This window comes from Vicugna pacos, chromosome 9 (assembly GCF_048564905.1).
Source record: "Vicugna pacos chromosome 9, VicPac4, whole genome shotgun sequence".
NCBI classification, from domain to species: Eukaryota; Metazoa; Chordata; class Mammalia; order Artiodactyla; family Camelidae; genus Vicugna; species Vicugna pacos.
This window is the reverse complement of record NC_132995.1, coordinates 9,111,382-9,122,431: the sequence shown is the minus strand read 5'-3', so window position 1 is coordinate 9,122,431 and position 11,050 is coordinate 9,111,382. Positions and strand designations below refer to the sequence as shown.

General features: G+C 46.5%; 1 protein-coding gene across 3 annotated transcripts; it reads left to right on the top strand.

Moving 5' to 3' along the window:
* Positions 1–241: 241 nt before the first annotated feature.
* Positions 242–4,000, top strand: BLOC1S3 (biogenesis of lysosomal organelles complex 1 subunit 3). 3 transcript variants are annotated; one of them, XM_072966858.1, is made up of 2 exons: positions 242–338; positions 814–4,000. In XM_072966858.1, exon 2 carries the CDS (start codon positions 823–825, stop codon positions 1,429–1,431), a length of 609 nt encoding a protein of 202 aa, XP_072822959.1. In that variant the 5' UTR covers positions 242–338; positions 814–822; the 3' UTR covers positions 1,432–4,000. The 3 variants fall into 3 exon arrangements, with proteins under 3 accessions (XP_072822959.1, XP_072822961.1, XP_072822960.1); XM_072966860.1 differs by having other exon boundaries at positions 249–1,467; positions 2,212–4,000; XM_072966859.1 differs by having other exon boundaries at positions 279–353.
* Positions 4,001–11,050: the final 7,050 nt, after the last annotated feature.

The following is an 11,050-nucleotide window of genomic DNA, read 5'->3' as shown; positions in this document are numbered from 1 at the left end:
TCCTCGAGCATTTCCATTGGCCGAGTCACTGGTTACACGTGACATCTCGTCTTTTAGAATCCCTATTTGTCCACTCCTCTCACAGCACAACGCGGAAGCGGCAGCCCAACCGCTTTCCTATTGGCCGTACCTATATCCACGTGACTCCACACGCGCCCTCCAAGCTGGTCCTGAGGGCTTGCTTCAGAGTTGGTAGCCGCACGGCCCACGTGATTGGCCGCCGACACCCGCCCAATCTGCTCTCTCATTGGTTGGGGCTTGTCGCCCTCCTCCCTCGGTAAAGACGCAGCACTTCGGCTGGGTAGCGGATCTCGCAGGCTCGGAGCTTCGGTGACCCGGTACCGTCTTCAGTGGTAGAGCTCCCCGTCCCGCCCCGACTAGCTCATTCTTCCTAGAGTCATCTGGACTGTCACCCTTTCTATGACTCAGGCACTGGTCCCTGAACGGCTCCTGAGAGCCCGTGTGCTTCCCAATCTGACATAGGCTTGGAGGCCAGTGTGGAGGGTGTGGCCTCTGCTCGGAGGCAAAATCGGACAGAGCTTTATTTGGGACTCTGGGAGCTCGTGCTTCAGAGCCTTGATCAAGCTGGTGGTCTTCAGTTTCCCCATTAGTACACTGAAGAGGTTGCAGTCCAGTAGCCCCCATCATCAGGGATAATCTCTGTTTGCAGAAAAGGAAACAAGCCCAGGCAGGGGAAGTGGATGGCCCCAAGCCGCTAAGATAGTGGTGGGGCTGAGAATTCAGAACTTGCGCCTTTTAACCACCATAGGGCGCCCGCGCCTCATACCGTCCCTACGCGCGCCTTCTCCCTAGCTCGGTGCCATGGCGTCCCAGAGTCGTCAGCGGAGGCCGCTGCGGAGGCCTGAGACGGTGGTGCCGGGGGAGGCGGCCGAGACGGACTCGGAGTTCTCTGCATCCTCGTCGGAGGAGGAGGAGCTGTACCTGGGCCCCACTGGCCCGACGCGAGGCCGCCCCACGGGGTTGCGGGTGGCTGGGGAGGCCGCGGAGACCGACTCAGACCCGGAGCCGGAGCCGGAGCCGAAAGCCGCGCCGAGGGACCTGCCTCCTCTTGTTGTGCAGCGGGAGACGGCCGGGGAGGCCTGGGGCGAGGAGGAGGCCCCGACGCCCGCCCTCGCGCGCTCCCTGCTGCAGCTCCGGCTGGCTGAGAGCCAGGCGCGGCTGGACCACGATGTAGCGGCCGCGGTGAGCGGCGTGTACCGTCGCGCGGGCCGCGATGTGGCCGCTCTGGCCGGTAGGCTGGCGGCTGCCCAAGCGGCAGGATTGGCGGCGGCCCACAGCGTGCGCCTGGCGCGGGGGGACCTGTGCGCTCTGGCCGAACGCCTGGATATCGTGGCTGGCTGCCGCCTGCTGCCCGACATCCGCGGCGTGCCGGGAACCGAGCCGGAGCGAGAGCCGGGACCGCTGGCCTAGCCATGACCCACTCTCCCTCCTGACTATGTCCTGGGGGTAGGCTCTGTGCCCCTCTCATCATGCTGTTACCCTCAGGGCTAACCCCGCTCCGTGAACAATACTGAGTGTCTGTGTCTGTGTGTGGATGGCTGGGTGGGTGTAATGGTGTGCAGCCCCGCTGGGCCTTAGCATCAGGTTCCTCCCCCTGGTCCTGGCTCTTGCTGCCTGGTGCTATGCCTGTGTCTGAAGCTTGGCTCCAGCTCTTGGGTAACTAGCATCTCCTTGATGTGTCTCCATCTTGGGGACTCACTGGGCATCACCTTTACTTTGTCTCTGCCTCAGTTTGGTTTCTCAGTTGGGCTGGTCTTGCTTCTTTCTCCCCCCAGGATCCCCAGAATCTAGCGGGGATCCCTGATGTCTTCCTTTACTCCTTTGGCTCCAGTTCTGGAATTTTGTCCCCCTAGTCTAGGCCCTTTTTCTGCTCCCAAGGCTTGGCCCTGATTCCATCCCCTCCTTCTAGTCCTTGCTCTGCTATCTCCTGGTTCCTTGTGCTTAGTTCCACCTCCTTGGCCTGATCTTGTTTCCTAGGCCCGGCTGTACCCTTAGGTTTGGTGCTGCTGCTTTTTGCTTCTCCCATCCTGCTTAAAATACCTATCTGATCCTGGGCTGCAGGGACCCTCTATGGTTTCTTTCATCAAGATGAGGTCCCCTCCTGATCCCAAGGGGGTCCCCCTCCCAGCTCTCCAGGTCCAAGGTGACATCTCCTCCAGACCTGAGTTGGTGTGTCCTCCCCACCTCCAGGCCAAGCTCCAGAGACAAGATGAGCCTCCTCCTGACTCTCCAGGCTGAGACCCCTGTGACACTCAAGGCCCAAAACAGACTTGCCCTGGAACTTGGGGCACAAGATGACACCACTTTGCAGATAAGGACCACGTGCATTGTGTCTGTTCATCATGTTGGCCCTTCAGCGCTTAAAGGACTTGGATTTCTGGGGCTCAGGGCCTGGGGTTAGCTCCTTTCTTCTCACCTGCTCCATCTTCCCCTCCCAGCCCTAGTCCCTAAGTCCCATTCACGTGCATTCCCCTACCCCACTCTCTTATTATCCCAACCGGAAGCCGAGATCTGAGCCCCCAGGATGGGGAAGTGGGGAAGAGTGCTGTGTGGCTGACTCAGCAGACTCACTGGATAGCCTCTCCCAACTGCAGAGGAGGCAGCCGCACTGCCTGTGTTCTGGAAGAAGCCTGGGAATTCATCCTGGGGCTGAGTGGAGGGGAAATAAGAGGTTATTTGGCCTGGGGTGGGGTGGGAGGATTACATTCTGCAAATGGGAGGATTGAGAGAATGAATGTACACTCTTTCTCTACCTGACCTAAAACAGAAAAATGGAGAAAGAAACTTCCTATTAGGGTTGGCTGTTGCAGTGCCTTGAGCCCGGTCGGTTTACACCCCCACCCCCAACTCCCTGTGGAAGTGACGGCTTCCTTCCAATGGCAAACCCAGCATCAGCCATGGGTCTTATCTTTGCCAATCTGAGAGGTGAAAAATGGTACTCGGTGTTGACTGAAATAAAATGCACAACCTAAAAATTGAGATTCATGTTTTATTTGGTGGCTTTCTGAGGACTCGAACCCAGGAGGCAGCCTCTCAGATTGCTCTGTTCATAGAGGCAAGGAGGGAGCCAGGATATGTAAAAGTTTTGCCACAAAGACCAGGTAGTCAGAACATCGGAAGATTACTGTTAATTAAAGAAAATCAGATATATCAAGGAATTTAGCGCTTTTCTATGTATGGGAAGGTGCAAAGATCTGGGTTCATTGAAATAATTTTCTTGATATGCACCTAGCTGTCTAGGGCCAATTCTTCCACATCCTGAGTTCCCTTAGGGGACATGGTTGGGGGTGGCTGCAGAGGCTGGGCTGCCTGCTTGTCTGCATCCTGAGTTCCCTCTGCTCACCGTTGGGGGTGGCGGTATTGGCTGATGACTTGATGGCCACAGCAGCCTTTGTTTACTGATAAGGCTGGCACTGTTTTTCACTCACATCAGGGTAGTTTTAAATGGCAGGAAATAAAATTAAAACCACCGTGAGACAGCATTTTACACCTGTCAGATTGGCAACATTTAAAAAGTCTAACAATACCGATTGTTGGTGTGGAGGTGAAACCAGGGAACTTTTACACCCTGTGGGTGAGAATGTACATTGACATAATTTCCTGGAAGACAGTTCAGCAATGCCTGGGGCAGCTGATGGTGGACCTACCCCACAGCCCAGCGCATGCTCTTTGTTCATAGAAACATTGGTAATTGTGTCATTAACAAGAGAATGAAGACATAAATTTTGATCGATTGATTGGATGGAATGTTAAACAGCAGTGAAAGTGAATTAACTAAAGATAGAAGTATAAACATGGGTGAATCCCCACTGTGTAACATCAGAAGACCACAGCAAGCTGCAGGAGAATCCATTCAAGATGGTAGCCTTCATCTAAGGTTAAATGACAAACAAATGACTGGTGTGGATTGCTGGGTTTGTAAGCATGTGCCCTATAAATTTAATGGAAAGCAGTAGCAATAAACACCCCTGAAATGCGATTTTGGTTGTTTCTGGTGGACAAGAAGGGTGCTATCAGGAGGTGCGATTTTGGTTGTTTCTGGTGGACAAGAAGGGTGCTATCAGGAGGTGCTATTAGCAGGTTTCACCTAAATTGATGACTTTTTGCTTTTGGACGAGATGGTCTAGACAGAGTTGTTAATTGTAATGTTCATTGTAACATTTGCACACCTTAAATATTTCATTATGTAAAGAAGAAATGAGGGTAGGTGTCCCAGGCAGAGGAACAGCAAGGACAAAGGTCCTGAGGCAGAGGCTTGGCTGCTAAGTACAAAGAGCCAAGGGCACAGGGAATGAAATACGACAGAGCAGTCGGCAGGGGCCAGACCAGGCTGGGGTCCCCCATAAGAGTTTTGTTCATTTCTCCTGAGAACAGCCAGGAATCATGGAAAGACTTTAAGCAGTAAATTACACAATCAGATGTGCATTTTGAAATGATCTTATCAGCTACTAGATGAAGAGCAGAGGGGAGCAGGAGCTGGGTGGTAAGCCCAGTCAGGAGTGGTGACAAGTTGAAGTTATAATGGATTGATCATGTTACCGAGTCCAAACTCCGTTCTGCTTGCCACATGACAGGCCAATAAATCAGTAGGAAGTGGTGATAAGTTGAAATTATATTGGAGTGATCATGTTACCGAGTCCAAACTCCATTCTGCTTGCCACGTAAATTGGAAGACTAGGTGTTGGAGGAAGGAATAGTGACTTTATTTGGAAAGCCAGCAGATCAAGAAGATGGAGGACTAATGTCCTGGAGAACTATCTTCCCCAAGTCCGAATTTAGACTCCTTTTATACTAAAAAGGGGAGGGAGTGTGGTGGGTTATTGCAAGCTTCTTGGTGTCACAATCCTTTGATTTTGCAGCTGTCACATAGATCAGGTCATGATGTCTCTGTAAACCTCCAACAAGACAAATGTTATTTTCTATTCTGCAACTTTTTATCTTTATATGAACAAGAAAGTGTTACACCCTTAAAGGTGGGAGCCTTGAGACTAGGCTATCTATATTTCAGGCTACAGACAACATTCTTTTACAAAAATGCAGAACCAGCATGATTAAGCACAGGGTTAGATCCAAAGGAACAGATCTAATAGGGAGTCAGATTTGTTCTTCCCTATTACAATCACAGTTCCGGTGTACAAAAATGGAGTTAAGCAGCCGTTGAGGATCTGGTCTCTATGTCTCTGCACCACTGGGACCTTGAACTTTCTTTGAACTGTACCAGATCCAAGGACACCATCAGCCATAGACAGAACAACACCTGCCAGTTGCAACCTTATGGTCTCAAGTTCTCTTCTTTGCACTATGCAACCATTTCAGACCCCAACCAATCCTTACTTAATAAGCACCCTTACTTCTGGCCAGCTCCAGTTGTAATTCTTGAGAAATAGATCATGTAACTAATGATAACTTTGTAGTTTTTGCCTTTATAAGCTCCCTCCATTTTGTAGACTGGCAGGAGACAATTCAAGTACTTCTTTTTTTTAATCTAAATCTGTTTTTTCCTCATTAAGCTTTTTTTGGTCTTCATATTCTTTTTCTTTTCTTTTCTTTTTTGTTTTGTTTTATGAGGGGGAGGTAATTAGGTTTATTTATTTATATATTTAGAGGAGGTACTGGGAATTGAACCTAGGCCCCCATGCATGCTAAGCATGTGCTCTACCACTTGAGCTATACCTCCTCCTTTTTTGCTTTTTTTTTTAAAATTTGTTTGTTTTATGAGGCATATTCTTTTTCATGAGAGGTTATTACAAAATACTGAATCAAGTACTTCTTGGATCCGAGTCTCCTGGGCCGCAGTCCTAACAAACCCCCAATAAGCACCTTTTTATTTCAGTCAAGATCCTTAATTTAATCAGAGCCTCAAAATCCCTTTTGCCATATAAGGTAACTCTCACAGGTTCCAAGGATCAAGACCTGGAGATCACTGGAGGAGGGGGTGGTAATTCAGCTTACCAGACCCCCTACACCAAGGAGCTCAGTCAAGGGCACAGGCTGCTCTCGGGGTGGGGGGGGGCTCATCCTTGTCGGAAGGCCTCTGGGTCTCTGCTTGCTTAGCTTTGGCCAAGTCCTTGCCCCCTTCTAGCCCAGAGGGAGAGTGAGTGCAATTCAGTTCCTGCTTCACAAGGTGGTAGAGCTTAGTGGTTAAAAGCGTGGCCTCTGGAGCCAGCCTGCCTGGGTTCATGTCTGAGATTTGCCACCTCTGAACTGTGTGACTTTGGGAAAATTGCTTAACTTCCCTGTGCATTAATTTCCTTATCTAGTATTGACTGATTTGTGTCTTCTCAAAATTCATGTATTGAAGGGGGATGGAGGGTATAGCTCAGTGGTAGAGTGCCTGCTTGGTGTGTACGAGGTACTGGGTTCAATCCCCAGTGGCTCCCTTAAAAGGGAAATTTTTTTTTAATTTTTAAAAAATGTGCACACAATTGAAATTAAAAAAAAAATTTATGTATTGAAAAACTAATCCCCAATACCTCAGAATGTGACCCTATTTGGAGACAGAGCTTTTAAAGAGGAGATTAGGTTAAATAAAGCCATTAGGGAGGGACCTAATCCAATCTGATGTCCACTAAGAAGAAGAAGTTTGGACACACGAAGAGAAACACCAGGCACGTGCAGAGGAGAGACCAAGCGAGGACACACCGAGAAGGTGGCCATCTGTAAGCCAGGGAGAGAGGCCTCAGAGGAAACCAAACTTGCTGCCACATTGATCTTGGACTTCCAGCCTCTTGTGAGAAAACAAATTTCTTATGTCTAAGCCACCCAGTCTGGTATTTCATTATGGCAGTCCCGGAAACCTAATACATCTATTAACTCAGGATAAGACCATTATCCAGCTCCTAGGATTGTTATAAATGTGTTGGGTGCTAAGCCGACAGACAAGGCTGTCATTTGCTGTATTCAATGCGTTAGGTGTTGGGACTACAGCCTGAAAAAGGCCGACTGTTTGGGTTGTCTATTGCTGTATGACAAAGCACCCTGAAACTTGATGGCTTGAAGCAACAGCACTCCCTTAGGCGTGATCCTGGGTTTAGTGGGCTCAGCTGGGTGGTTCTTCTGCTCTGTGTGATGACAGCTGGGGCTGCTGTCATCTGGATGCTTAACTAGACTTTTTTTTTTCTGAATGTTGTCAGTTCTTTTTTTTTTTAATTGAAGTACAGTCAATTAGAATGTGTCAATTTCTGGCGTACAGCACAATGTCCCAGTCATGCATATACATACATATATTCGTTTTCATATTCCTTTTCATTAAAGATCATTACAGATATTGAACATATAGACTCTAAACACCCAAAATAGTTTACTAGCGTGGCTCAGCCGGGCTGGGGCCCACCTCGTTTCCTCCTGGTGGCTTCTCCAGGTGGCACCCACGTTGCAGGAGGGAGTCTCCCAAGTGCACAGAAAACAGACACTGTAGATGTTTTAAGGACAGCCTCAGAAGATACTGTGTCTTCTGTCTCACGCTATTGGTCAAAGCAAGTCTCCCGGCCAAGACCAGACTCTAATGGCAAGGCTCACATGGCGGGTGAATCCTGGCCAGGAGTTGATCGAAGGCCTTCTGTGGAAACTGGCTACCACACAGATACAGATCCTTGCCTCACGGAGTTCACATTCTAGCTCAGGGCTTTTTGATAGAAAGTGGGACTACGGGGGGTGGTACCACCATCCCGTGGATGCAGGCAAGTTTCTGGGAATCTTTCTCAAGTGCCCCCCCAATTTAATATTTTCCTCTCCCATTCTTCATTCTAGAAGGTGCCTTGTAGGTGGAGAAAATGAATGCTTATTTCATGAGGCAGTTTTAAAAAAACTTTTTATTTTGAAATTATTTTAGACCTCCAGAAAAGCTGCAAAAATTGGACTGAGATACCCATATAATCCTTCCCCCAGCTTCCCGTAATATTAGCATCTCGCAGAACCATTGTATAACCATCAAAAGCAGGAAATTAACCTTGGTAACTAGTAACACAACTAAGGGCCTTATTTGAATTTCAGTTTTTCCATTAAAGCCTTTTTTTTTCTGTTCCAGAAGCAAATCCAGGATCCAACATTGCCTTTTGTGGTACTTTTCTTTTCTTTAATGGAGGTTCTGGGGATTGAATGCAGGACCTCGTGCATGCTAAGCACATGCTCTACCACTGAGCTATACACCCCACTCACCCTCACTGCCATGGCACTTTTGAAGAATATCGATCAGTTATTTTGTAGAACGTCCCTCAGTTTGGGTTTCTCTCCCTCATGATTACATTGACTCTGTGCTTTTTGTCAAGAATACCCCAGAAGTGATGTTTTGTGCCTCCGCACATTACATTAAGGGTGTGTGACATTGATACGTCTCATTATATGTGATACTAACCTTGATCACGTGGTTAAGGTGGTGTCTGCTGGGTTTCTTCAGTGTGAGATTGTTATTTTTCCTGCTGTAATTGACAAATATCTTGGGGGAGATCCTTTGAGACTTTGCAAGTATCCTGTTTCCCCTCAAACTTTTGCCTGATAATTTTTGCATCCATCAGATCTTGCCTGCAACAATTAATACTATAGTGTTTGATCAGGCAGTCTTTTAAATCTTTTGTTTCTGGAATAAATTATGTGTATTGAGGGGTTGGGGACATCTAGACACTACCCTCTTTTTAAAATTGAAGTCTAGTCAGTTTACAATGTTGTGACAATTTTTGCTGTACAGCGTCATGTTTCAGTCATACATATACATACATATATTCCTTTTCATATTCTTTTTCATTACAGGTTACTACAAGCTATTGAATATAGTTCCGTGTGCTATACAGTAGAAACTTGTTTATTTTATACGTAGTAGTTAGTATCTGCAAATCTAGAACTCCCAATTTATCCCTTCCCACCCCTTTCCCTTCCTGGTAACCATGTGTTTGTTTTCTATGTCTGTGAGTCTGTTTCTGTTTTGTAAATAAGTTTGTTTGTGTCCTTTTTTGTTTTATTCCACATATACGTGGTATCATATGGTGTTTTTCTTTCTCTTTTTGGCTTCCTCCCCTTAGTATGACAATCTTCAGGTCCATCAATGTTGCTATAAATGGCATTATTTCATTCTTTCTTATGGCTGAGTTGGACACTACCCTCTTATGTTCAATGGCTGGGTCTGTGAACTAAACTGACAACAGGCAGATTAACAGGAGAAAACAAATGAAAATTTATTGATTTTCAATTAATGTGCTTAGGGGTATCATACCAAAAAAGTGAGTACCCCTCAAAACAGTGAGATTTGAGAGTTTACCTACCATCTTAATGGGGGAAAGGGAAGCAGAGAGAGGTCACTTATAGGAGAGAAAGTGATATTTATGGAAGGTAAATGGGTCCTTAGGAGAACAGATGGGAGAGATGAGAGTTTGTGACAGTGTCTGTCAAGGTTTGGTTTCTAGTCTCCTCTCTGGGAATAGGACTCAATCTGCCCCAGTTGATGAAATGCCCAGAGAGGCAATTTATGACAACTCAGTTTTTTAAATTTGTTTGTTTTTTGAGGATCTATTTTTAGTCAGATCAGGAAGTTTAGAGAAATAATCTGCATTTGTTGATTCTCAGATGTCTTCAGCTCAAAACAGTCCTTACCCAAATAAGGCATATTTTGATCTGCATTTCTTCCATCTGAAACTTTGTGCAAAGATTTGCATATTAAAAATTGAGCTGTTGGCTGTGGAGAGGAGATTCAGATTAGTAGCTGAGTGGCAGGAGGTCTGAAAGTGAGATACATGGATTAGAATGAGCAGAAACACACAGAAAAGAGCACATCTAGGCGCACTTCCCCGCATCCCATTAAACTAGCCTCCCAGTCCGGCGAACAATAAGTCCAATAAAATGGCTGAGACTCATTTAACTGATGGAGAGTGTTTATCTTCTCTTTTAAAAGATAGAAATTAGGTACGATTTGTCCTGTCTGATTCACATGCAAGAAGCATTTTCTGCCAGTGATTTCACAAACCCCTCCTTGCTTGCAGTTAGTGTATCCAGGGTGCAGCCGTTTTGGGGGACAACAGAGGCTAAACTATTAACTTTTTATGTTTTGCGGCTCTTTGAGGAGAGAGGTAATCAGGTTTATTTATTTACTTTTAACGGAGGTACTGGGGATTGAACCCAGGACCTCCTGCATGCGAAGCTCAAACTCTACTGCTGAGCTATACCTTCCCCGCATTACATTTTAATTGAGCGCTTGCTGTGTCCGCATATGGTATTGAACTCTTGTTCTATTACCATGGAATGATTTCATATTGCCTTTTCCAACTCATAAGTTCCCATAAGTCATTGGCATTTAACCTGGTGACGGAGGGAGCCTGGTATCCGAGTCCACATTGTCCTGACCGTTTAGGTGGGAATCCACCTTATGAGATAAAGATATTGGTGTGGTTCACCAACAAGGTCAGAGTGGCAACTGCAGTTCTTTGACAACCTCTGTCCTTGGTCATATTGCCATCTGCACCCCTCCATTCTTCACTTGCTCCTGTCTGGTTATAAGAGTGTTACCAACCAGGTTTGTTTACCCAACACAAAAGCAAGCCAAATGCCACATGAAAAGATGCCCAGTATTGCCAATTGTCAGAGAAATGCAAATCAAAACCACAATGAGATATCACCTCACACAGGTCAAGTCACATCATTAAAAAGTCTACAATGGTGAAGGTTGGAGAGGGTATGGAGAAGAGGGAATCTTGGGAATGTAAATTGGTGCAACCACTATGGAAAACAGTATGGAGTTTCCTTTGAAAAATAAAAATAGACTTACCCTATGATCCAGTAATCCAGTTCTGGGGCATGTATCTGGAGAAAACTCCAGTTTGAAAAGATACACACACCCCAATGTTCACAGCAGCATTATTTACAATAGCCAAGACATGGAATCACCATACATGTCCACCAACAGATGAGTGGATAAAGAAGATGTGATATATATACAATGGAATACTACCCAGACATAAAAAATGAAACAATGCCATTTGCAACAACATGGGTGGACCTGGAGATTATCATACTAAGTGAAGTAAGCCAGAGAGAGAAAGGCAAA

What these genes read in the sequence shown, in the direction of transcription:
- BLOC1S3 (XM_072966858.1), top strand. Translation starts at nt 823, where the DNA reads ATGGCGTCCCAGAGTCGTCAGCGGAGGCCGCTGCGGAGGCCTGAGACG.